The sequence below is a fragment of the Artemia sp. Qi Xiang Cuo genome, chromosome 17 (assembly GCF_049724085.1).
Source record: "Artemia sp. Qi Xiang Cuo chromosome 17, ASM4972408v1, whole genome shotgun sequence".
Taxonomy (NCBI): domain Eukaryota; kingdom Metazoa; phylum Arthropoda; class Branchiopoda; order Anostraca; family Artemiidae; genus Artemia; species Artemia sp. Qi Xiang Cuo.
In genome coordinates this window covers 28,317,727-28,345,274 of record NC_142810.1, presented here as the reverse complement: position 1 = coordinate 28,345,274, position 27,548 = coordinate 28,317,727, and the positions used below count along the sequence as shown (strand labels likewise).

Here is a 27,548-nt window from a genome sequence, read left to right as displayed (position 1 = left end):
TGACCATGGATGATTAAACTTACTTTGAAAACGGGATAGAGATTTATTAATGCTAATATTAGGGTCAGTTAGCTTATACAAATGAATAATTTTACGGTTTCTTCTCCAAGGGGGCAAATGTACAAGATATTTAGCAAATCTGAAGAAGATTGATCGTAGGTGCTTTTTATCTGTAACTGTAAGAATTTCCAGAAAGGAGCAATGTAAAGTAGATGTGGAAGGGCTGTGGCGTTGTAAATGGATGCTATAATGTAACGGTTGAAACGTAGTTTGCTTTTTACGATTACAGCGTAAGAAATGCTAATTTTACGCTCAACGTGAGAAATCAGCAAACGACGTGTGTGGCCTATAGATGTGCCAATTGGAAGGCCCAGGTATGTAATATGGTCTGCGGGTTTAACAAGAGAACCGTCCATATTTATAAGAGAAGTAGAGGGATTTCGCCAATTGAATAGGATTACTTCGGATTTCTCAGGATTAAAAGACAGACCGATTTTTGAATATTTGAATATTCTGTCCGTTTAAGTTTCTAACGTTCCGTCTACTTTCAGATGAAAACACTTTTATTATTTAGTTTTATCATTCAGTTTTATTAATTTAACTTTATTATTATTAGTTTTTTTTTATTTAGTCTCTGGTCATGTTTTAGGTAATAACGGGAAACTCGTCTCCCCTTCCATGGAAAAATTTTCCCCACGGAAATATACTCTAGATAACTCAATCTCAGTGAAAATTTGACCCAGACAATTACACTTAATACCGCCACAGGTAAAATGGGTCTTTCTTACTTTCAGTTGAAAAAATATGTTTTCTTTGAATAATGCCGGGGAATCCAGCTCCCCCTCTATGGAAAAATCCCTTCCCCCACAAAACTCCTCCAAGGAAAGTTTCTCCCACATAACCTCCCCCCACCCCGGCATAAAATCCTCCTCGAAAAAACCTGTATAGTTCCTAATAGCCAATACTATAGGGCCGTTTTTTCACTTATCAATTTGCTAAGAGCTTATATCTTTTGTTAGAAAACGCTTAAAAGTAAAATCTTTGAACTAAGATCTTAGGCCTACATCTTTTGTCGTTTTTATGCAAACGTCTTTCATCATTCTGCTCTGATCAACGGTTTGAGAACAATGATGAGTATATCATCAAAGTTCTCTCATCATTTTTCTATATGGCAGAACAATGGCGGTCTTCACACTTTTTGCTAACATCAGTGAGCTGTAAGAACTTATAACAAAGATGAGTTAAAAAACGATAATCTTTTCCGAAAGATGCAAGATCTTAGATGTAAGATCTTAGTGCTAAAAACGCCCCTTATATGTAAACAATGGGCGAAGTTCATAGCTTGCAGCCGTTCCACCGGGGGCTGTAGGGGGTCAAGTCAACCTCGAAGACATAGTTATTAGAGCTCTCTCTACTTTGTTGAACAAAATGGCTATCTCAAAATTTTGGTCAGACAACTTTGGAAAAAAGGGGCGTGAGAAAAGGGCTAGCTGCCCTCCAATATTTTTAGTCACTTAAAAAGAGAACTAGAACTTTTATTTCTGATGAAATGAGCCCTCTGCCGATCTTTCAGGATCACTAGTTCGATACAATCACCCCTGGGAATAAAAATATATAAATATATAAACACGCATCCGTGATCTTGCTTGTGGCAAAAAAAATCAAAATTTCAAACTTCTGTACACTGTAAAAATTTTTTTTATTAAAAACATTGTTTGTAGTGTTCATCAGCAGCAAAATTGGAATATACCCGGATTGAATTTTCAAACACAGTATATTGGATTTTAAGATCCTTACTGGATTTACATCTTGTTTGTTGGATTTCCATCACTATCGTTGTTAAATTTATTAGGCCTACAATCTTGTTGAAAACAAAATTAGTTGGATGTTCTAACAGATGCCAGGAATGGTCAACAACGAGTTTCTGATACGAGCCCTGACAAGTCTTTCCCCTGCTCAGTGCCACACTTTCCCACTCACCATGAGGTTTGGGAAATTATCGGTTTCCAGCGAAACCCAAGTAATCAAACTACACTGTAAAAAAAATTGTTTGATATTCAACAAAAATTGTTTGTAATGTTTATCAACAGCAAAATTGGAATTTTAACAGCTTAAATTGAATATTAGAGACTATTTTGGAATTCCATTATCATTATTGAATATCCAATCTGTTGAGAAACAAAAATGTTGGATTCCCATACCCAAATACAAAATGATGGATTTTAAGATCCTTATTGGATTTCCATCTTGTATGTTGGATTTCCTGTACTTTAATTGAATTTCCGTTACTATCGTTGTTAAATTTATTAGGCCTACAATCTTATTGAACAATAAACTAGTTGGATGTTCTAACAACTGCCAGGAATGGTCATTAATGACCAGTTTCAGATATAAGCCCGAACAGGTCCTTCTCCTGCTCAGAGGCAGGCTTTTTCACTCATCATAAAGTTTAGTGGAACCGTCAGTTTCCCGCGAGACCCAAGTAATCATACTACAGAAATAATCCCATAAAGAATGATATTAATATTTAAGAAGTCCGTACTTGCCTTTATTTACAAAAGGTCAAAAAAGATTGTTTCTCATTTATTAATACACTGTAACTATTCCATGATCCATTAGTGATTAAAAAATTCATATGATATTCATCCATTGCTCCAAAAAGCTTAAAATATTTGTGCATAAATTTATGCATGTTCATAAGAACATTTATACATAAATTCACTTTAAATGGCACCATAGTCAAATTCAATATAATATTCTAGAAATTTCAATCTACTGTTCAAGTCCAAACCATTTTGAATAATATAACCTATTTGCGAAGAAAATTACATTTCTTCTACTGAAAAGTGCATAAATATTAATAATTTCAATGATTTGTTGGAATTCAATCACAATTTCAACAGAAAAATTGCATTTTTTTTACTTGTTTGAATTCGAGCAAAAAATATTGTTGGAATCTGATCATGTGACTTTCATTATGATCATTTGATGTTTTAGGGGTGTTTCCCCCCTTTTTGGAAAATTGAGCAAACTTTCTGAGGCTCTTAATGTTTGATGGGTAACATTAAACTTTATGAATTTCATACATATTTTGAATAAACATTAAAATTTGATTCTCTTGATGTACCCATTGTTGTCATAACTCTGTTTCTTATAGTTTCGGTCGGTATTGAGCCGCATCGCTCCTTACTTTACCACGAACTGTTTGAAACCGAGCGAAGATTAGAATAATTAGCACATTCATAGAGAAGGGGATAGCAATTTTCAACTCGACCCCACTATTAGAGTTGAGTGTCGATTTTTAAAATTCTATTTAAGAAGTAATTTAGGTGGCTGTGACCAGTTGTAGACTGGGTTAAGTAGGGAGACGGGTTAAAATTTTGAGAGACACAAGCAAGGCTGCATCCAGGGGGTAGAGGGGTTACCCCCCCCCCCCCCAAACGTTTTTCTGGCTTGTAAAAACTTAACAAAATGGATATGAACAAATTATGTATACTTTTTTAGTTTTAATGGGTTTTTGAGCTTTTTTGTGTACCCCCCCCCCCAAAAAAAATCCTTGTGTAAAACATCCCCAAAATTAATATCCTGGATACTGCCCTGGACACAAGGTCATACTTATTACGAGAAAAGTTCATCGTCCAGCTACTGGCAGAATTCTCAAGCCTAAAACATCAATTGTGATAAATTGGATGGGTCAAAATGGTACGGGAAACAGAAAGAGAGGGAGTATTTTTTTTTTAAATAATGATATCTCTGCTCAGAAATTGATCGGTTAATTCTTCAGTAAAGGTACTATGATCTACAGAATGGCAGAATAATGGAAATAAAGGGGGTGAAAAATTTGGCCAGGCACTAGGCCGATATTTGTTAAAATAACTTAACAATGATATTTCAATAGTCCTATAATCAATTAAGAGTACACCAGAAATGGTGGCTATAAAATCACTTGAAGCAGTCCCAAAAGACTTGGAAATCAAAATCAGGGAAGGCCTTTGAGCTGAAATTAGGGCTTTTCTTTTATGCAGTACCCTAATGTCACTAATCCATAGAGGAGCAGCATACAGAATATTAGAGTACTTTTAATAACACTTATATACAGCAATTTTAGGGCCGACAGTTTAAGACCCAAGTTTGATATGGCGATACTAAGGGGGCGGTTGGAATATCGTTTAGCAGAATTCACTGAGTAAGTAATGTGAGGAGACCAAAGTAACTTTTCACCTAAAATAACCAGGAGCGGATCCTGTATTTTTCTTAGGGGAGGGGGCCCAAAATCGGTTGATCCGGAAAAAAATTAGGGGAGAGGGGCGCAAAATAGGTTGGTCCGATAAACTTGCGTTAGGAGCAAGTTTAATTAGCGCCACGGAAAATAACCCTCAATCCGCCACGGAAAATAACCCTCAAGTATTTGACGTCATTTTGAATTTCAATCATATTACCAGAGAAGCATAGCTTAACAGGAGGGATTTATGCTTGGTGGTAAATAATATAGCTTCGGTTTTATTCATATCAAAGGTGAGTTTGTTAGGTACTGGTGCATAATAACGACACTTCTTATATACTAATGAGAGACGAAGCCCGCCAGACGGGTTATTTTCAAGAGACCGCTATTGAGAAACGGAATGCAAAGCGTAGTTTTCATTGCGTTTACGATATTTAAACAGTTGTGTTTTGGGGTTTAGAGGGGTGGGAGAGGTACCTAGGTTAGGTTATGTATTTAATATTTGCTATGCTTTAACCCCCCCCCCCCCCTAATGTGCAAATATATAACCCAAATTTGTTTCTAAACTATTATATATAAATCCTATTTCATTAGCATTAACCAAAGTTAACTTCTTTATAAGTGTCCACATAATGCACCAGTACCGTTTATTATTCAAAGCCTTATCAGTAAATCTTTCGAGGACATTTTGTTACCAGTCTTCCAGTGCTAGCAACCTTCGAGCGCGTAAGAAGTTATGATAGCATCTGAGGTACAGATTATTAGTAATTAACACCTTCCGACAGTTTTAGCAACTAAATGCTAGCAAATGTGATGTTACAAGGCGTGACAGATCCAGAGATAAAAGATGATGCTTAAATTTCTAATTTAAGGAGGAGTAAACCAGACCGAGTCGTACAATGGCTAGGTAGTATCTACCATGTGCTCCCTTAGAATAATAATCGAGAGGCAGTTGGGACACAGGGGTCCCCATTCATCATTAAAAGCGAAATATTGAATGACATGGTTTTCTTAGTAGACATGGTACTTCTTATGTTACCTGGGAAGAATTTCCCATGGTAATTAGTACTCTTTTTCTTATCTGGTGTATTTTAAGTAAACTATGGTGAGCAACGAATCCAAACACAAGTTTAGTTGCTAGTGACTGAATTTTATACCATCCACTAGGGAGAGGAGGTTATTATTTTTCTTCAACTATTCGTCAACCCTATAACTATTTTTGTCAATTCGGCTAGTGAAAATCGTTTTTAAGATATATCCTATTAACCGTCTCCTTTGAATTTCCCGTGGTCATTGTAAATGTTGCAACAAAAAAGGACTGTACGTTGAATTAATTAATTATTAATTAATTGATGGTACTAGTGCTAGTACTAAGGCACTAAGTACTAGTACTATGTACTAGTACTAAAATACTAAGTACTAGTACTAAAGTACTGGTACTTTATTAATTAATAAAGTGATTACACCATGTGTTCTTGAGATGCAGTGAGATCAATTAAGCACTATTACTGCAAAGTACTTTAGTGCTAGTACTTCATTAATTAATAAAGTGATTACATCACGTCTTCTTGGGATGCAGTGAGATCAATTCAGTATTAATACTGCAAAGTACTAGTACTAAAGTACTAAGTACTTGTACTAAAGTACTGGTACTTTATCAATTAATAAAGTGATTACATCATGTGTTCTTGAGATGCAGTGAGATCAATTCAGCACTAATACTAAAGTACTAGTACTTCATTAATTAATAAAGTGATTCCATCACGTCTTCTTGAGATGCAGTGAGATCAATTCATTACTAATACTGCAAAGTACTAGTACTAAAGTACTAAGTACTAGTAGTTTATTAATTAATAAAGTGATTCCATCACGTCTTCTTGAGATGCAGTGAGATCAATTCATTACTATTACTGCAAAGTACTAGTACTAAAGTACTAAGTACTAGTAGTTTATTAATTAATACAGTGATTACGTCACGTCTTCTTGAGATGCAGTGAGATCAATTCAGCACTAGTACTGCAAAGTACTAGTACTAACATACTAGTACTTCATTAATTAATAAAGTGATTACATCACGTCTTCTTGAGATGCAGTGAGATCAATTCAGCACTAGTACTGCAAAGTACTAATACTAAAGTACTAGTACTTTATTAATTAATAAAGTGATTACATCACGTCTTCTTGAGATGCAGTGAGATCAATTCAGCACTAATTCTAAAGTACTAATACTTCATTAATTAATAAAGTGATTACATCACGTCTTCTTGAGATGCAGTGAGATCAATTCATTACTAATACTGCAAAGTACTAGTACTAAAGTACTAAGTACTAGTAGTTTATTAATTAATAAAGTGATTCCATCACGTCTTCTTGAGATGCAGTGAGATCAATTCATTACTAATACTGCAAAGTACTAGTACTAAAGTACTAAGTACTAGTAGTTTATTAATTAATAAAGTGATTCCATCACGTCTTCTTGAGATGCAGTGAGATCAATTCAGTACTAATACTGCAAAGTACTAGTACTAAAGTACTAAGGACTAGTAGTTTATTAATTAATAAAGTGATTACGTCACGTCTTCTTGAGATGCAGTGAGATCAATTCAGTACTAATACTGCAAAGTACTAGTACTAAAGAACTAAGTACTAGTACTAATACTGCAAAGTACTAGTACTAAAGTACTGGTACTTTATTAATTAATAAAATGATTACATCATGTGTTCTTGAGATGCAGTGAGATCAATTCAGCACTATTACTGCAAAGTACTAGTACTTCATTAATTAATAAAATGATTACATCACGTCCTCAGTAGAAGGGGAGGTTCTACTCCCACGACTCACCCCTGCTACCACCTACAACTTTTTTTACCCCCAAATTTAGGTATAGCCTCCCTAGGGAGAACACGTGGTTAATGGGGTCAATCACCTCTTTCTCCGTGGTCGCTTTCTCCAGGTGTGTTTTTGGCAAGCTCTCAGCAACTGTTATGATCCAGAAATAGTATTTGTTGTTGTTTCCGAGACAAATGTCAAGGTCAATGTTGTTGTTGTTGTTGTAAGTGCACGCTCTCAGCGAATGTTATGAGTTTCCAGAAATTTGGAACACCTGTGCTGTCGACCTCAATTCCCTTATCGTGAATCAATAATTCCCTTTAGAAACAACAAATTAATTCCCCTTTCTTGACAGATCAATCAACAAATGACATCATCTGTCATAATTTAAAAATTTTCGCCTATAAACGATTCTCCAGTAATATATCCAAGTCATTAATGTCTTTGCCTCGGAAACAACTCTACTGGTCGAACTCCAAAAGATATTAATAACCAAACGCCATGGAAACAATTCTCCAAGAAACATCTTAGCGATGAATTGTTTTAGCGCGCGAAAAGGTTTCTTTGTAATTTCAATGTGAAAGCACAGGGATGCCAAACAAAAGGAACACACTGAAATTACGTTTAGGGATTATTTCGGCGAAACAGTTAGAGACATTTTATGGGATTATTTTAGAAGAGAATTTGAGGGTGAAACTCTGTGATCGTTATAATACACAAGTTCCATTTGAACAGTGTTGTGAGGTCCTCGACCCAACCCCAAAGGGTTCCAATCCTCCTACCCCCACCCCGAAGGAAACCCCCGGTACGCAAAGGCCCCCCCAGCGCCACACGGGCCCCCGGCGCCCCCCACGGCCCACCCCCGCCCCCCACAGGCCCTCCCCGGGCCCCCCAACGGCCCATCGAGCTCCCAAAAGACCAACGGGGTCCCAAAGGCCCTCCACCGGTCCCCAAATGTCCCCCAGGCTCCCAACTGGCCCCCCGGACCCCCAAAGGCCCTCCCCTGGCCCCCAAAGGTCCACCGGGCTCCCAAAGGACCAATCGGTCCTCAAGTGCCCCCCAGACCCCCACAGGCCCTCCCTGTGCCCCAAAGGCCCTCCCCCGGTCCCCAAAGGGCCCCCGGGCCAGAGAAGCGCCGCCGGGATGTGCCGTGGGCCAGGATAGTGCCGCAGGATGTGCCGCAGGAATGCGCCACGGGTCAGGAAAGCGCCGCAGGGGGTGCGCCGCAGGGAGGCACCGCAGGAAAGCGCCGCAGGATGCGCCGCAAAAAAAAAGTAAACTAAAAAGTAAAAATTTCGAAATGTTATCCCCCAAACGCCCTCCTCAGACCCCCAAAGGCCCTCCCCAGGTCCTCAAAGGTCCCCCGGGCTCCCAAACGGCCAACCGACCCCCCCAGGGTCCCCCCAACACCCGCCCAGGGCCCCCCAAAGAGTCCCCGCTCCATTTTTTTTTAATACTTTTTTATGGCTTTATTACATCTTTTCTGAACAAATTCCATTCATAATATCATTCGTAAACCCCTTTTCCAATCTCAAAGAGTCCCCTCCCCAATTCGTAAATACTTTCTTGAATTTTTTAACATGATATTTTTTTTAACTTTTTTACGTATCTTAAAATGACATGAAATATGCTTACGACTCTACCAATCGTACTATGTGCTTGTTCATGGACACGACATGGCTTTCCCACTGGTACTCTATGGCAGGTTAACGACACTACCTAGTTTATTGCATGCATTAAATCAGTATTTTTTACGTAGTGGAAGGATAAACACACAATTCATATCTGTAAAAAAGTGAGGATGAATTATTCTACGAACGTATGTGCACATGAAAAAATCATTGTCGTATTGAATACTGACAAGGAGAAATACCTGAACTATGAAACGAGTGCAAGCGGTAACACTTTTGGAAATGTATGCATGCGTTGTCATGACAGCGAGAAGTTAGATTTCTTTGGAGTACCCAAGAATTTCAATCGTGTAAACGGTGGATATGCAAGAGTAACATTACCAGAGAAATTAGTGCTCAAAGAGAATGCAAACTTAAAAATAATTGTCGATGATCGGGGACAACTCTTTGCTAGAGTTTCTGGTAACACATTACCTGTTGATAAATCCTATCGTCATCTTTCCGGTATTAGCATTTTAAAGAGAACAAGAAGGAGAAGACAAACATACTCCTGCAATAATGTCATTAATCATATCTTGTCAATATGCCAAAACTGGCATCTATGTAAAAATAGTGTGACAGTAGACAGTGAAATCACAGGCAGAATAAAAAGGACATTAGCAGACAATATCATCAATGAATATAAAGATGAATTGACGGAAAGTGAAGCGCAAGTGTACTAATAATGTGTAATAATGTATTTAACGTATTTTTATATTAATATTCTACATCTCATTATTTCATTAAAAATATTTTATGCGTTATTTTGTTAAGTGTTCATTATTTTAGGATATGCTAGAATGTCAAACGTTCAGAATATCTATTAAAAAGGTCAGAGATGAAAGAAAAGAATTTTTAGAGATAAAGATACTACTAGCAGGCTCAATGTTTCACAGAAGATAGAAAAGTTCAAGATCTCTTCTGAATTTTACCAAAGAACACAATTCACTTCTATTTTTACCATAGAAAATAAAATGCTTCCACGTCAGTTTTAAGTTCACCGAGACATAAAAAATTTAAAGTTCACTTCTAAATTTTTCTGTAGAAGATAGGAAAAGTTATGCTATGATTGTGATTTTTTTCCATGGGGATAAAAAGTTTCACTTTAATTCTAAATTTTCTTAAATTCTATTCTGACCTTTCTTAAAGAGTCAAATTTAAAGTTCTATTCCAAATATTTTCCCGGAAGACGAAAAGTTCAACTTCGATTCTGAAATTTTGTCAATGAATATGAAATAAGTTATTGATCATTTCTATTTTCCCAAAATAATAAAAAAATTTTCCACTTCAGTTCAGATTTTTCTCAAACAGATGAAAAAATTTAAAATACTGTTCCAAATTTTTCATAGAAGATAGAAAAGTTCAAGTTCTCTTCTGAATTTTATCAATGAAAATGAAAAAAGTTACTGATCAATTCTAATTTCACCAGAGAAAATAAAAAGCTTCCACGTCAGTTTTAAGTTCACCAAGACATAAAAAATTTTAAGTTCACTTCTAAATTTTTCCGTAGAAGATAGGAAAAGTTATCCTATGATTGTGATTATTTTCCATGAAGATAAAAAGTTTCACTTTAATTCTAAATTATCTTCAATTAAGTTCCAACCTTTCTCAAAGAGTCAAATTTAAAGTTCTGTTCTAAATATTTCCCCGGGAGAAGAAAAGTTCAACTTCAATTATGAATTTTCTCAATGAAAACGAAATAAGTTATTGATCATTTCTATTTTCCCAAAATAAATATAAAAATTTCCCACTTCAGTTCAGATTTTTCTCGAACAGATGAAAAAATTTAAAATAGTGTTCCAAATTTTTCATAGAAGTTAAAAAAGTTCAAGTTCTCTTCAGAATTTTACCAAAGAACACAATTCAAATCTAATTTCACCAGAGAAAATAAAAAGCTTCCACATCAGTTTTAAGTTCACCAAGACATAAAAAATTTAAAGTTCAGTTCTAAATTTTTCCATAGAAGATAGGAAAAGTTATACTATGATTTGTAATTATTTTCCATGAAGATGAAAATTTTCTGTTTAATTCCAATTTTCTTAAATGCTGAAATGACATGAAATATGCTTACGGCTCTACCAATCGTACTCTGTGCTTGTTCATGGACACGACGCGGCTTTCCCACTGGTACTCTATGGCAGGTTATCGACACTACCTAGTTTATTGCATGCATTAAATCAGTATTTTTTACGCAGTGGAAGGATAAACACACAATTCATTTCTGTAAACAAGTGAGGATGAATTATTCGACGAACATATGTGCACATGATAAAATCATTGTCGTATTGAATACTGACAAGGAGAAATACCTGAGCTATGAAACGAGTGCAAGCGGTAACACTATTGGAAATGTATGCATGCGTTGTCATGACAGCGAGAAGTTAGATTTCTTTGTACTATCGAAATCATTCAAAATTGCTCAAGGTGGATATGCGAGAGTGAGAGCACCAGAGATGATAGTGCTAAAGGAGAATGGCAACTTAAAAATAATTGTCGATGATCGGGGACAACTCCTTGCTTACAGTTCTGGTAGCACGATACCTATTGATAGATCCTATTCCCATCGTTCTGGTATTACTATTCAAATGAAAGCAAAGAAGAAAAGAAAGGCCTACTGCTGCACTAGTGAAAGAAATTATATCATGTCTACCTGCCAGAACTGCCATCTATGTAAAAATAATGTGAGAATAGACAGTGAAATCACAGGCAGAATAAAAAGGACATTAGCAGACAATATCATCAATGAATATAAAGATGAATTGACGGAAAGTGAAGCGCAAGTGTACTAATAATGCGTAATAATGCATTTAACGTATTTTTATATTAATATTCTACATCTCATTATTTCATTAAAAATATTTTATGGGTTATTTTGTTAAGTGTTCATTATTTTAGGGTATGCTAGAACGTCAAACGTTAAGAATATCTATTAAAAAGGTCAGAGATAAAAGAAAAATTGAATTTTTAGAGATAAAGATACTACTAGCAGGCTCAATGTTTCATAGAAGATAGAAAAGTTCAAGATCTCTTCTGAATTTTACCAAAGAACACAATTCACTTCTAATTTCACCAGAGAAAATAAAAAGCTTCCACTTCAGTTTTAAGTTCACCAAAACTTAAAATATTTAAAGTTCACTTCTAAATTTTTCTGTAGAAGATAGGAAAAGTTATGCTATGATTGTGATTATTTTCCATGGAGATAAAAAGTTTCACTTTAATTCTAAATTTTCTTAAATTCAATTCCGACCTTTCTCAAAGAGTCAAATTTAAAGTTCCGTTTCAAATATTTTCCCGGAAGAAGAAAAGTTCAACTTCGATTCTGAATTTTCTCAATGAAAATGAAATAAGTTATTGATCATTTCTATTCGCACAAAATAATATAAAAATTTCTAGTTCAATTTAAAATTTTCTCAATGAAATGGAGAGAAGTTCATTTTCTCTACTGAACTTTACCAAAGAAAACAAGTCAATTCTAATGTCTATAGAGAAAATAAAGATCTTCCACTTCAGTTCTTTATTTCACAAAAGACAAAAAGAAATTTATGGTGAAATTCTAAATTTTTAGGTGGAGGTTAGAAAAAGTAATACCATACTTGTGAATATTTTTCCGGAAGATACAAAGTTCTAGTTCAATTTAAAATTTTCTCAACGAAGTGAAGAAAAGTTCAAGTTCTCTTCTGAACTTTACCAAAGAATACACCTCAATTCTAATTTCTCCAGAGAAAATAAAAATCTTCCACTTCAGTTTTAAGTTCCCCAAAGAAATAAAGAAATTTAAAGTTCTATTCTAAATTTTTAGATGGAAGACAGAAAAAGTAATACTATGACTGCGATTGTTTTCCATGAAGATCAAAAGTTTCATATTATTTATAATTTTTCTTAAATTCAGTTCTGATTTTTCTCAAAGAGATGAAAAATTTAAATTTATGTTCCAAATTTTTCATATAAGATATAAAAAGTTATACATTTATTTTGAATATTCAACATGAAGATAAGGAACTCCAATTTAATTCTGAGTTTCCTCGAAGAAGTGGAAATTGTTCAAGTTCTCTTCTGAATTTTCTTAAAGAAGAGAAAAAAGTTAACTCAATTCTGAATTTTAACAATGAAAATGAAAAAACCTTCCACTCCAGCTCTTAATTTCTCAAAGACATAAAAAATTTAAAGTCCAGTTCTAAATTTTTCTGTAGAAGATAGGAAAAGTTATACTATGATTGTGATTATTTTCCAGTGAAGATAAAAAGTTTCACTTTAATTCTAGTTTTCTTAAGTTCACTACCGATTTTTTGCAAAGAGATGAAAAATTTAAAGTTCTGTTCCAAATTTTTCATAGAAGATAGAAAAAGTAATACTATGACTACGATTGTTTTCCATGAAGATCAAAAGTTTCACATTATTCATAATTTTTCTTAAATTCAATTCTGATTTTTCTCAAATATATTAAAAATTTAAAGTTCTATTACAAATTTTTCATAGAAGATATAAAAAGTTATACATTGATTGTGAATATTCAACATGAAGATAATGAACTCCAATTTAATTCTGAGTTTTCTCGAAGAAGTGCAAATTGTTCAAGTTCTCTTCTTAATTTTCTTAAAGAAGAGAAAAAGTTAACTCAATTCTGAATTTTACCAATGAAAATGAAAAAACCTTCCACTTCAGTTCTTAATTTCTCAAAGACATAAAAAATTTAAAGTCCAGTTCTAAATTTTTCTGTAGAAGATAGGAAAAGTTATAGTATGATTGTGATTATTTTCCAGTGAAGATAAAAAGTTTCACTTTAATTCTAATTTTCTTAAGTTCACTACCGATTTTTTGCAGAGATGAAAAATTTAAAGTTCTGTTCCAAATTTTTCATAGAAGATAGAAAAAGTTATACATTGATTTGAATATTCGACATGAAGATAAGGAGCATCACTTTAATTCTGAGTTTTCTCGAAGAAGTGCAAAATGTTCAAGTTCTCTTCTGAATTTTCTTAAAGAAGTGAAAAAAGTTAGCTCAATTCTGAATTTTACCAATGAAATGAAAAAAGCTTCCACTTCAGTTCTTAATTCCTCAAAGACATACAAAATTCAAAGTTCTCTTCTAATTTTTCCAAGAAAATAAAAAGACTCCACTTCAGTACTGTTTTTTTCTCAAAGAGATGAAAAATTTAAAGTTCTTTTCTAATTTTAAATTAAATTTTAGCTCCTTTTGTCATATGGATTTACCCATCAAATTTTTAAATTAGAGAATGAGTGACTCGTTCTATTATTAAAGACAATCGTTCAAACTCGTTGATCTAACCTTCAAAACAATAGGTTAGGTTAGGTATAAATAAATATTAATAAATAAATAGAAACATTCCTACATGTTTAAGTTAGGTTAGGTTAGGTTAACTTATCATGAGTGCTCATGATAGGTTAACCTAACCTTTTCCGGCGAGTATGGTTAGGTTAGGTTAGACTAGATTAAGTTAGGTTAGATTAGGCTAGGTTACGTTAGGTTAGCCTACGTACGCTTCACTTAGGTTAGCTTAGGTTAGGTGAGAGACATGCAAAAGTTAGGTGTATGATTAGGTTAGGTTAGATTAAGTTAGGTTGGGTTAAGTTAGGTTAGGCTAGGTTAGCCTAAGTACACGCGCGTAAGTACGCTAACCTAGCCTAACCTAACTTAACCCAACCTAACTTAATCTAACCTAACCTAATCATACACCTAACTTGTTGCTAGTCTCTCACCTAACCTCAGCTCACCTAAGTGACGCGTACGTAGGCTCACCTCACCTAACCTAGTCTAACTTTTTATCTTCACTGGAAAATAATCACAATCATAGTATAACTTTTCCTATCTTCTACAGAAAAATTTAGAACTGGACTTACAATTTTTTATGTCTTTGAGAAATTAAGAACTGGAGTGGAAGGTTTTTTCATTTTCATTGGTAAAATTCAGAATTGAGTTAACTTTTTTCTCTTCTTTAAGAAAATTCAGAAGAGAACTTGAACAATTTGCACTTCTTCGAGAAAACTCAGAATTAAATTGGAGTTCCTTATCTTCATGTTGAATATTCACAATCAATGTATAACTTTTTCTATCTTCTATGAAAAATTTGGAACTGAACTTTAAATTTTTCATCTCTTTGAGAAAAATCAGAACTGAATTTAAGAAAAATTATAAATAATGTGAAACTTTTGATCTTCATGTAAAACAATCACAGTCATAGTATTACTTTTTCTATCTTCCATCTAAAAATTTAGAATAGAACTTTAAATTTCTTTATTTCTTTGGGGAACTTAAAACTGAAGTGGAAGATTTTTATTTTCTCTAGAGAAATTAGAATTGAAGTGTGTTCTTTGGTAAAGTTCAGAAGAGAACTTGAACTTTTCTTCACTTCGTTGAGAAAATTTTAAATTGAACTAGAACTTTGTATCTTCCGAAAAAATATTCACAAGTATGTTATTACTTTTTCTATCTTCCACCGAAAAATTTAGAATTGGACTATAAATTTCTTTATGTCTTTTGTGAAATAAAGAACTGAAGTGGAATATTTTTATTTTCTCTGTAGAAATTAGAATTGAATTGTGTTCTTTGGTAAAGTTCAGTAGAGAATATGAACTTTTCTCCACTTCATTGAGAAAATTTTAAATTGAACTAGAAATTTTTATATTATTTTGTTCAAATAGAAATAATCAATAACTTATTTCATTTTCATTGAGAAAATTCAGAATCGAAGTTGAACTTTTCTTCTTCCGGGAAAATATTTGGAACGGAACTTTAAATTCGACTCTTTGAGAAAGGTCGGAATTGAATTTAAGAAAATTTAGAATTAAAGTGAAACTTTTTATCTCCATGGAAAATAATCACAATCATAGCATAACTTTTCCTATTTTCTACAGAAAAATTTAGAAGTGAACTTTAAATTTTTTAACTTTTGGTGAACTTAAAACTGAAGTGGAAGCTTTTTATTTTCTCTGGTGAAATTAGAAGTGAATTGTGTTCTTTGGTAAAATTCAGAAGAGAACTAGAACTTTTTTATCTTCTATGAAACATTGAGCCTGCTAGTAGTATCTTTTTCTCTAAAAATTCAATTTTTCTTTCATCTCTGACCTTTTTAATAGATATTCTGAACGTTTGACGTTCTAGCATACCCTAAAATAATGAACACTTAACAAAATAATCCATAAAATATTTTTAATGAAATAATGAGATGTAGAATATTAATATAAAAATACGTTAAATACATTATAACACATTATTAGTACACTTGCGCTTCACTTTCCGTCAATTCATCTTTATATTCATTGATGATATTGTCTGCTAATGTCCTTTTTATTCTGCCTGTGATTTCACTGTCTATTCTCACATTATTATTACATAGATGGCAGTTCTGGCAGGTAGACATGATATGATTTATTACACTAGTGCAGCAGTAGGCCTTTCTTTTCTTCTTTGCTTTCATTTGAATAGTAATACCAAAACGATGGGAATAGGATCTATCAATAGGTATCATGCTACCAGAACTGTAAGCAAGGAGTTGTCCTCGATCATCGATAATTGTTTTTAAGTTGTCACTCTCCTTTAGCACTATCATCTCTGGTGCTCTCACTCTCGCATATCCACCTTGAGCAATTTTGAATGATTTCTATTGTCCAAAGAAATCTACCTTCTCGCTGTCATGACAACGCAAGCATACATTTCCAATAGTGTTACCGTTTGCACTTGTTTCATAGCTCAGGTATTTCTCATTGTCAGCATTCAATACGACGATGATTTTTTCATGTACACATACATTCGTCGACTAATTCATCCTCACTTTTTTACATTTATGAAATGTGTGTTTATCCTTCCACTGAGTAAAAAATACTGATTTAATGCATGCAATAAACTCGGTAGTGTCAATAACCTGGCAGAGAGTACCCGTGGGACCGCCGCGTCGTGTCCATGAACAAGCACAAAGTACGATTGGCAGAGCCGTAACCATATTTCATGTCATTTCAGGATTTAAAAAAATTAGAATTAAACTGAAACTTTTCATCTTCATGGAAAATAATTACAAATCATAGTGTAACTTTTCCCATCTTCTATGGAAAAACTAAGAACTGAAATTTAAATTTTGTATGTCTTGGTGTACTTAAAACTGACGTGGAAGCTTTTTATTTTCTCTGGTGAAATTAGAATTGAATTGTGTTCTTTGGTCAAATTCTGAAGAGAACTTGAACTTTTTTAACTTCTATTAAAAATTTGGAACAGTATTTTAAATTTTTTCATCTGTTTGAGAAAAATCTGAACTGAAGTGGAAAATTTTTATATTTATTTTGGGAAAATAGAAATGATCAATAACTTATTTCATTTTCATTGAGAAAATTCAGAATCGAAGTTGAACTTTTCTTCTCCCGGGGAAATATTTAGAACAGAACTTAAAATTTGACTCTTTGAGAACGGTTGGAACTGAAGTGAAGATAATTTAGAATTAAAGTGAAACTTTTTATCTTCATTGAAAATAATCACAATCATAGGATAACTTTTCCTATCTTCTACGGAAAAATTTAGAAGTGAACTTAAAAATTTTTATGTCTTGGTGAACTTAAAACTGACTTGGAAGCTTTTTATTTTCTCTGGTGAAATTAGAATTGATCAGTAACTTTTTTCATTTTCATTGATAAAATTCAGAAGAGAACTTGAACTTTTCTATCTTCTATGAAAAATTTGGAACAGTATTTTAAATTTTTTCATCTGTTTGAGAAAAATCTGAACTGAAGGGGAAAATTTTTTTATTATTTTGGGGAAATAGAAATGATCTATAACTTATTTCATTTTCATTGTGAAAATTTCAGAATCGAAATTGAAATTTTCGTTTTCCGGGAAAATATTTGGAGTATAACTTTAAATTTGACTCTTTAAGAAAGGTTGGAATTGAATTTAAGAAAATTTGGAATTAAAGTGAAACTTTTTATCCCCATGGAAAAAAATCATAATCATAGCATAACTTTTCCTATCTTCTACAGAAAAATTTAGAAGTGAACTTTAAATTTTTTATGTCTCGGTGAACTTAAAACTGAAGTGGAAGCTTTTTATTTTCTCTGGTGAAATTAGAAGTGAATTGTGTTCTTTGATAAAATTCAGAAGAGATCTTGAACTTTTCTATCTTCTATGAAACATTGAGCCTGCTAGTAGTATCTTTATCTCTAAAAATTCTTTTTCTTTCATCTCTGACCTTTTTAATAGATATTCTGAGCGTTTGACGTTCTAGCATTTCCTAAGATAATGAACACTTAACAAAATAATGCATAAAATATTTTTAATGAAATAATGAGATGTAGAATATCAATATAAAAATACGTTAAATACATTATTACACATTATTAGTACACTTGCGCTTCACTTTCCGTCAATTCATCTTTATATTCATTGATGATATTGTCTGCTAATGTCCTTTTTATTCTGCCTGTTATTTCACTGTCTACTGACACATTATTTGTGCATAGATGGCAGTTTATGCATATTGACAAGATTTGATTAATGGCATTATTGCAGGAGTATTCTTGTCTTCTCCTTCTTGTTCTCTTTAAAATGCTAATACTAGACAGAGAATGATATGATTTATCAACAGGTAATGTGTTACCAGAAACCCTAGCAAGGAGTTGTCCCCGATCATCGACAATTATTTTTAAGTTTGCATTCTCTTTGAGCACTAATTTCTCTGGTAATGTTACTCTTGCATATCCACCGTTTACACGATTGAAATTCTTGGGTACTCCAAAGAAATCTAACTTATCGCTGTCATGACAACGCATGCATACATTTCCAATAGTGTTACCGCTTGCACTCGTTTCAGAGCTCAGGTATTTCTCCTTGTCAGCATTCAATACGACAATGATTTTATCATGTGCACATACGTTCGTCGAATAATTCATCCTCACTTTTTTACAGATATGAATTGTGTGTTTATCCTTCCACTGCGTACAAAATACTGATTTAATGCATGCAATAAACTAGGTAGTGTCGTTAACCTGCCATAGAGTACCAGTGGGAAAGCCACGTCGTGTCCATGAACAAGCACAGAGTACGATTGGTAGAGCCGTAAGCATATTTCATGTCATTTTAAGATATGTAAAAAAGTTAAAAAAATGCCATGTTAAAAAATTCAAGAAAGTATTTACGAATTGGGGAGGGGACTCTTTGAGGTTGGAAAATGGGTTTAGGAATGACATTATGAATGGAACTTGTTCAGAAAAGATATAATAAAGCCATAAAAAAGTATTAAAAAAAATGGAGAGGGGACTCTTTGGGGGGCCCAGGGCGGGTGTTGGGGGGGCCCTTGGGGGGCCGGTTGGCCCTTGGGGAGCCCGGGGGACCTTTGAGGACCAGGGGAGGGCCTTTGGGGGTCTGAGGAGGGAGTTTGGGGGATAACATTTCGAAATTTTTACTTTTGAGTTTACTTTTTTTGCGGCGCATCCCTGCGGCGCATCCTGCGGCGCTGTCCGGCGGTGCCTCCCTGTGGTGCATTTTCCGCGGTGCTGTCCTGACCCACGGCGCATCCCTACGGAACATCCTGTGGTGCTTTCCTGGCCCACGGCGCATCCCGGCGGCGCTTCTCGGGTCCGGGGGACCTTTGGGGACCGGGGGAGGGCCGTTGGGGCACAGGGAGGGCCTTTGGGGGTCTGGGGGGCACTTGAGGACCGATTGGTCCTTTGGGAGCCCGGTGGACCTTTGGGGGCCGGGGGAAGGCCTTGGGGGGTCCGGGGGGCCAGTTGGGAGCCTGGGGGACATTTGGGGGTCTGGGGTGGGCCTTTGGGGGCGCCGGTGGCTCTTTGGGAGCTTGGGGGACCTTTGAGGACCGGGGGCTTCCTTCGGGGTTGGGGTAGGGGGATTGGAACCCTTTGGGGTTGGGTAGAGGACCTCACAACACTGTTCAAATGGAACTTGTGTATTATAACGATCACAGAGATTCACCCTCAAATTCTCTTCTAAAATAATCCCATAAAATGTCTCTTACTGTTTCGCCGAAATAATCCCTAAACGTAATTTCAGTGTGTTCCTTTTGTTTGGCATCCCTGTGCTTTCACATTGAAATTACAAAGAAACCTTTTCGCGCGCTAAAACAATTCATCGCTAAGATGTTTCTTGGTGAATTGTTTCCATGGCGTTTGGTTATTAATATCTTTTGGAGTTCGACCAGTAGAGTTGTTTCCGAGGCAAAGACATTAATGACTTGGATCTATTCCTGGAGAATCGTTTCTAGGCGAAAATTTTTGTAGTCTGACAGATGATGTCATTGGTTGATTGATCTGTCAAGAAAGGGGAATTAATTTGTTGTTTCTAAAGGGAATTATTGATTCACGATAGGGGAATTGAGGTCGACAGCACAGGTGTTCCAAATTTCTGGAAACTCATAACATTCGCTGAGAGCGTGCACTTACAACAACAACAACAACATTGACCTTGACATTTGTCTCGGAAACAACAACAAATACTATTTCTGGATCATAACATTCGCTGAGAGCGTGCCAAAAATACACCTGGAGAAAGAGACCATGGAGAAAGAGGTCATTGACCCCATTAACCACGTGTTCTCCCTAGGGAGGCTATGCCCATATTTGGTGTTAAAAAAAAGTTATAGGTGGCAGCAGGGGTGAGTCCTGGGAGTAGAACCTCCCCTTCTACTGTCCTCTTGAGATGCAGTGAGATCAATTCAACACTAATACTGCAAAGTACTAACACTAAAGTACTAAGTACTAGTACTAAAGTTCTGGTACTTTATTAATTAATAAAGTGACTACATCATGTGTTCTTGAGATGCAGTGAGATCAATTCAGCACTAGTACTGCAAAGTACTAGTACTAAAGTACTAGTACTTCATTAATTAATAAAGTGATTACATCACGTCTTCTTGAGATGGAGTGAGATCAATTCAGTACTAATACTACAAAGTACTAGCACTAAAGTACTAGTAGTTTATTAATTAATAAAGTGATTACAACATGTCTTCTTGAGATACACTGAGATCAATGCAGTACTAATACTGCAAAGTACTAGTACTAAATTACTTTATCAATTAATAAAGTGATTACATCATGTCTTCTTGAGATGCAGTCAGATCAATTCACAAAAATTAGGGATAGGGGGGACAACCAGAAGTTAGGGGAGTAGCGGATCCAGGCTCCTAACGCAAGTTTATCAGATCAAATTATTTTGCGCCCCCCCCCCGAAAAAATTCTGGATCCGCCCCTGAGTTAGGGAGGGTCAATTCACTACAATTTTAGGGGAGTAAAATTTCAATAAAAGTGCGAAAGAAACCCTTTATCAATGAAAATATCGGAAAAATCTATTTTCCAAATTCAAAAGGGGAAGGGGAGAGTGCCCTTGCCCCTTTTCACATTGACATGACTATTGAGTTGTGTCTTATATTTGATAGTAATGAATTTTTGTATGCCACTTTATTGATTTGAACACCGAAAAACTTCCTATTTGATCTGTGTTATTAGAGAGGTGATGTTGAAGCAAGGTAAACGAAATTGGCTATACCGAAATTAGACTTACAGGTCTCCTCCCAAAAATCCTTCTAGGTCTAAAGAACATGTCTTCCGTCCGAACTTTGATAAACTAGCAAAATTCATGATCTTCGCCTAACAAGGTCAATTTTGTAATCCGTCCAATTAATTTGAGATCAAGCAAACTGTCACTTTATTACCGCATGGCTTTGACGTTACTTAGCATATGTTTACAAACATAACATCAATTAGAATTCTGTGGTTTCTACAGTTGACGTCAATTAACCTTTTTTAAACACTGGAAACATAAATTTTAATATGAGCGCCAAGGCCGTATCCAGGGGGGAGGTTAGGAGGTTCAACCCCCCTTCCCGAAATGTTTGTCCGGCTCCTAAAAATGTAAGAAAATACATATAAACAAATTTTTGATGCGTTTTTTTTCGATGCCCCCTCAAAACCTAAACCCCCCCCCCCAATTTTAGAACGAAGTTCCTGGTCACGACCCTGATGACCACTTATGAAGAAACATAATTTTAATTTAATACCAAAATACTTTGAAATAAAAGAGACTATTTGACTTTTAATAGCTTTGAAAAGAAAAATTACTTAATGAATGATCAACTAAAACGAACTAAAGTATACCTACTCACAAGGAGGGGGGAGGCTCCTTTCATACCTTTAATTTGCCTTTTTATATTTTGCTGAAAAGCCTATTGGTCATAAAACCAGACTATTTGCCAAGGTTTTCCTAAGCCACGCCCTTCCCTTTAATTTCTGTGAAATGACTTGAAAATATTATAAAGTCTTTTCTAAACATAATGGGGCAATTTTAGAATTAGATTTCGCAAATCTTACAGTAAACTTCATAATTTCCTAGTATGTATCAATCAAAGTTAGTATCGATATGTAGCACAATTTTGGCTCAAAAAAGTTTCATTGTTCTTGTCATGCATATTTTTACGCTAAAATTGAAAGTACCATTATAATTCTTTGTCACCTATTTTTTTTTTTTTTTTTGGCGCAATATTTTATTCCAAGTTATTTTTGAAACCTAGTTATTTTAGCTTATTCGAAAAACAAATCTTATTTCTTAGAAAATTTTTCTTATATCAAATTTTGTATTACGTTAAAAAAATGACATATTCATTCTCATACTAATAGTTTTGAGTTCTAATTTTTTAAAGTTTTTCCTGTCTATACCACTTAGAAATTTTTTTAATTTAGCTACTAAAAAAAAATGCAAAAACTGGGAGCACAGAAAAGAACATGATTCGGTTTTGGAGTTAAAAAAAAAAAAAAAATCAAAGCTATAGCTAAGATATATTTCGTAAAATTTAACTCCGGATTCTTCAACAATGTGTGTGATTGACAAATTACATGACTCCTAAGGCCGGGGTCTTTATGAACGATCTACAGAAGTCAAGAAATAGTTTAAAAAAACTTACCGAGGTATTCGCTTCTTTACTTGGCCGTTTTCCTCCTTTAGTCTCTCCATCAGGAACAAAACCTTCATTAATGTGTCCATTGGCATCTCCTGATCCCTGACAGGAAAAACAAAATCATAATGATAAAATTGAATAAAAGTTGACTCTTGCCTACCAAAAAATTTGGACTAGAGTTGTCATTTTAGAGACTAAAAAAATGTTAATTCGCTATTATGGTAGTAAAAAATAACGATTTTACCAGCTCTTTGCCAACCAAAAAGATCGTGAAGTTATTGTAATCGAGACTTTATATATCCTGTCTTAACTTTGACAGCCAGACAGCTGATCATTCATTCAGGCCCAGGGACTTACTTTGGGGCCGGAGGGGATTGCGTTTGAAAAAAAAACGTACAATAAATTGTAAATTATAAGACAAATTGTGTGACCAGAGCAATCCTCCTCTCATGCACAAAAACCAATTGATAGAAGAGTTGAGGAAAAACTAAATGGGAAAATACAAACTATATGTTGCCACCACCAAAATATGGGTGGAAAATGCCAATGAATACAGATCTTATTTAACATGAAATTGTTATTTCAATATATGCATTAATAAATGTCTGAAGAGTAATACGAAGTCTCTTCTTAAAAATGTTTCAAGAAGAATTAGCATTTGCCGAAGAAGATGGACAATATTATGGCTTATAAGGGGTGAATTTCTTCAGGGGCACACTGGAGTTAGCCTCCATATTTGAAATGGCAACCCCAGGAAAATGTTCATGCTTCGATTCTATAAACGGGAAAAAAAGTTTTTTTAACGGTTGACCAAGGCGTATCCAGGAGTTTTGTTCGGAGGTGGGGAGTGTGTAGTTTTGTAGGGGCTACAGAAAAACTTTAAAAAATGCATTAAAGTTTGTTTATATGCATTTTTATTATGTCTTTATGAATCACAAAATAATGTCTGATCTTGCAGTTAACTTAAAAGCGTTTCAATCGAAAATTCCAAGTATTAAAACTGTTAAGTTAATTGTGATGAAAATTCAACAAAGGCAGAACGATGAAAATAAGGTAAAAGTGGGTGATTTCGAAATATTTGGCCCACTAAAAATTATCTGTGTTAAGTTATAACAAACTACAAATTTAAATTCGACAAATGTAAGCTTTAAAAGGCAAAAATCAGATAAATGTAACTTGAATCAAAAAGCTGAGAAAACACTAGTACGCAATCAATAGCTTGATTCAGCTTCTCACCTATTCGTAGGTACACGTCCCTTCTCCTGGGGTGGAGGGGGGGGGGATAAAACTGAAATTTCTACCCACACAATCTATAAAATGTTAAATATTTGGAACCTTACAAGGGATATTTCCTTGTTTAGTTTTTATCAGGGAACCATCTATAAAAATAGTAATATTTAAAAGTGTACTTAGGAATACTTAGTAAAGTGTTGGACCCAGGGTGGGGGACTTCCTACTTGGTTTGGGTTCAGTTGCGTTTTTTGTATTTGTGCTTATATTTGTATGAATTTGCCGGTATGACGACCACACGTTGACTTGAGTTCAGTTTAAGTTTGAACGATCTTTGCTTACATATGAATCTGTAAAGGACACGAAATTGCTACCAATTACACAAAAATGGCATAAAAAAATGAACTAGAATGCACTTCCTAGCTTTGGTGCTTTGTAACTTTCGACGTCTTAAGAAACGTCACCAAAATTGTATTTGAAAAGATCCACAACTTAAGTTGCCGCCAATGGGTCACCCCCTCTTAGAAGTGTGCCAAGAATTGCGGAACTGTGCCAAGCATGACCAAGCTTGCCAACCGTTGTGGCACGATGCCAAACGTCTTGGAGCTATGCGGTACGCACGGTATTCCAGGAAGTACACCAGAAACTAGAAAGTGGGTGCCCAATCGATCTCGGATTGCTACTTTTTTTATTTGGGACTAAATGTATGCTTGCTCTTCCAGTGTTCGCACGGTAGTTTTTTCTCCAGCATAGGTATGCAGCAAAAACAATGAACTGACTGTGTCAAACCAGTTTGTCTCGTATACATTAAAACACAAATAGCAAAATTAATAAAATTCCACGATCAAACAGTTCGTGGTAACGAACTGTAAGTATGGAGCGACCTGGCTAAATACTAACCAAAACTCTTAGAAACGAAATTTGGATACCAAGAGATATATCAAAAGGATCAGTTCATTATGCTGATTTCAAATATATAAGTTTCATTAAGTTTAGTATTACTCATTAAAGGGTATGAGCCTGGGGAAATTTGCCTGATTTTCGACCAAAGGGGGAAAACCCCCCTGAAAAATATAGAACTCTAATGAAAATCATACAGTCAGATTCAGCGTATGAGAAAACTCAACTGTAGAGATTTCAAGCTCCTATGTGCAAAAATGTGGAATTTGTATTTTTTGTCAGAAGAAAGATCACGGATGCGTGTTTATTTGTTTGTTTTTCTTTTATTTCCCAAGGGTGATCATATCGAAAATGTGGTCCTAGAATTTCATGAGAGGGCTCATTCAAACGGAAATTAAAAGTTCTACTGCCCTCTTTGACTGACCAAAAAGATTGGAGGGCGACTAGGACCCTCCCCCTACCCCTTTTCCCAAAATTTTTAGATAGGCATTTTGTTTATCATAATTAAAAGGCCAACTAACTATGCCTTTGGATGCAGCATGACCCCTCCCCCCACAGCCCCTCGGGAAGTGTCTTTAAGCTATAAAATTTCCCCATTGTTTACACATAATATTTGTTATTGGGAAGTATGTATACATTTTGTATGGGGGGAGGGCAAATTTTCTGCTGGGGGTTTTCCACAATTGGGGAGGGAAGTTTCTAGGGGGTGGACTTGCCAGGGGAGATTATACACTGGGGGAATTTCCCAGAATTCCTAAACAAAATTCTTTTTATATGTTCCGTCTCAATTTTACGCGTGGAGTTAAGGGTAATTGTCAGGGATAAATTTTTAGCAGGATTGAATTGTACAGAAAATATTTCCGTGGGGGGGGGGATTTTTCCATAGAAGTGGGGCCAGATTTCCTGGCATTATTTAATAAACGATCAGAAATTAAACAAGAAAAAAAAGTTTTTTTCAATTGAAAGTAAGAAGCAACATTTAAACTAAACGAACAAGAATATTACGTATATGAAGGGGATTGCTCCCTCCTCAACACTTCGCTCTTTTACGCTAAAGTTTGAATTCTGTCCCAATTCTTTAAGAACGACTCTTTAAACACAACGGTCGTTTAATTAGAACAATAGGAAGCTTTTTCAAAAGTACTAAAAAACTTTAGCGTAAAGAGCAAGGTGTTGAGGAGGGGGCAATCCCCTTCATATACGTAATAATTTCTGTTTGTTTTAAGTTTAAACGTTTTTCCTTACCTTCAATTGAAAAACTTGTTTTTTTTTAAATTTAATTAGAGCAAAAAGGGTGAATGTTAGTAGAATGGGGGGTGCTACTCGTGACGGGACTCCTTATATGGGCATGGAATACTGACGGGACTCCAAATATGGGCATAGAGTCATTAGGGAGAACACGTGGTTAATGGGATCAATGACCTCTTTTTCCAAGGTCGATTTATTTGATGTTTATATGTGTAATATCTCCGGGGCGAAGGTTGCACAAGCGCATTGAATTCTAACGGGAACAATGTTATTTATCTAGGACTCGAGGGGGAAGTAAATTTCCGAGAAATTTATTTCGTAATAGAAGGGGAAGTGAATTTCCGAGAACTTGATTGCGTAATCGGTCAATTTTCCGAGCCAAATGTCAAGGTCAATGTTGTTGTTGTTTTGAATAGAGTCATTAGGGAGAACACGTGGTTAGATGTTATGATCCGGAAATAGTATTTGTTATTGTTATTCGAGCCAGATGTCATGAGGTTCCGGGAAACAGTTAATTAATGTCTGACAGATGACGTCAAGTTAATTAATGTCCTTGCATTTCCAAAGAGAATTGTCACCGAGAAACAGTTAGATCACACATGATGTCATGATTGATTGATTGACACAAAAGGGGAATTAATTTGTTGTTCTATAGAGAATTGATTCACGAAAGGGGAATTAATTTGGAGTTCTAACAAGAGAATCGTTTCCGAGGCAGATGTTTTGATCTTAGCGCGCGAAAAGGTTTCTTTGTAATTTCAAATGTGAAAGCACAGGGATGCCAAACAAAAGGAACACGCTGAATTTGCGTTTAGGGATTATTTGGGCGAAACCGTTTTAGACATTTTAGGGAACTATTTCGGCGAAACAGATAGAGACATTTTAAAAGAAGATTATTGAAGAGATTTTGGAGGAGGTTTTGAGTGTGGTCGTTATAATACACAAGTTTCATTTGAACAGTGTTGTGAGGTCCTCTAACCCAACCCCAAAGGGTTCCGATCCTCCTACCCCAACCCCAAAGGAAGCCCCCGGGCCGCAAAGGGCCCCCCCGCGCCCACAGGCGCGCCCCCGGGCCCCCAAAGTCCCCCCGGCCCCCAACTGGCCCCCCGGACCCCCCCAGGCCCACACCCGGCCCCCCAAGCTGCACCCGGCTCCCAAAGGACCAATCGGTCCACAAGTGCCCCCAGCCCCCCAAGGCCCTCCCTGTGCCCCACAAGGCCGCCCCCGGCCCCCAACGGGTCCCCGGGCTCCCAAAGGACCAAACGGCACTCAAGGGCCCCCCACACCCCCAAAGGCCCTTCCCGGGCCCCCAAAGGGCCTCCAGCCCCCAAACAGGCCCACCCGGTGCCCCGAAGGTCCTCCTCCGGTCCCCAAAGATCCATCGAGCTCCCAAAGGCCCCACGGGGTCCCAAAGGCCCGCCCCCGGTCCCCCCATGTCCCCCCGGCACCCACCGGCCCTCCCGGTGCCCCAAAGGTCCTCCACCGGTCCCCAAAGGCCCATCGAGCTCCCAAAGGACCAACGGGGTCCCAAAGGCCCTCCA

The 27,548-nt window shown here is 35.8% G+C and overlaps 1 protein-coding gene across 1 annotated transcript in view; it reads right to left on the bottom strand.

The window, feature by feature from the left end:
- LOC148942070 (sodium-dependent nutrient amino acid transporter 1-like) overlaps nt 1–27,548 on the bottom strand; it is a 91,842-nt gene that overhangs the window by 50,287 nt on the left and 14,007 nt on the right. The window contains exon 2 of the mRNA XM_089103226.1: nt 22,636–22,731. Coding sequence (XP_088959352.1) covers nt 22,636–22,731 — 96 coding nt within the window. The remainder of the gene's footprint in view (nt 1–22,635; nt 22,732–27,548) is intronic.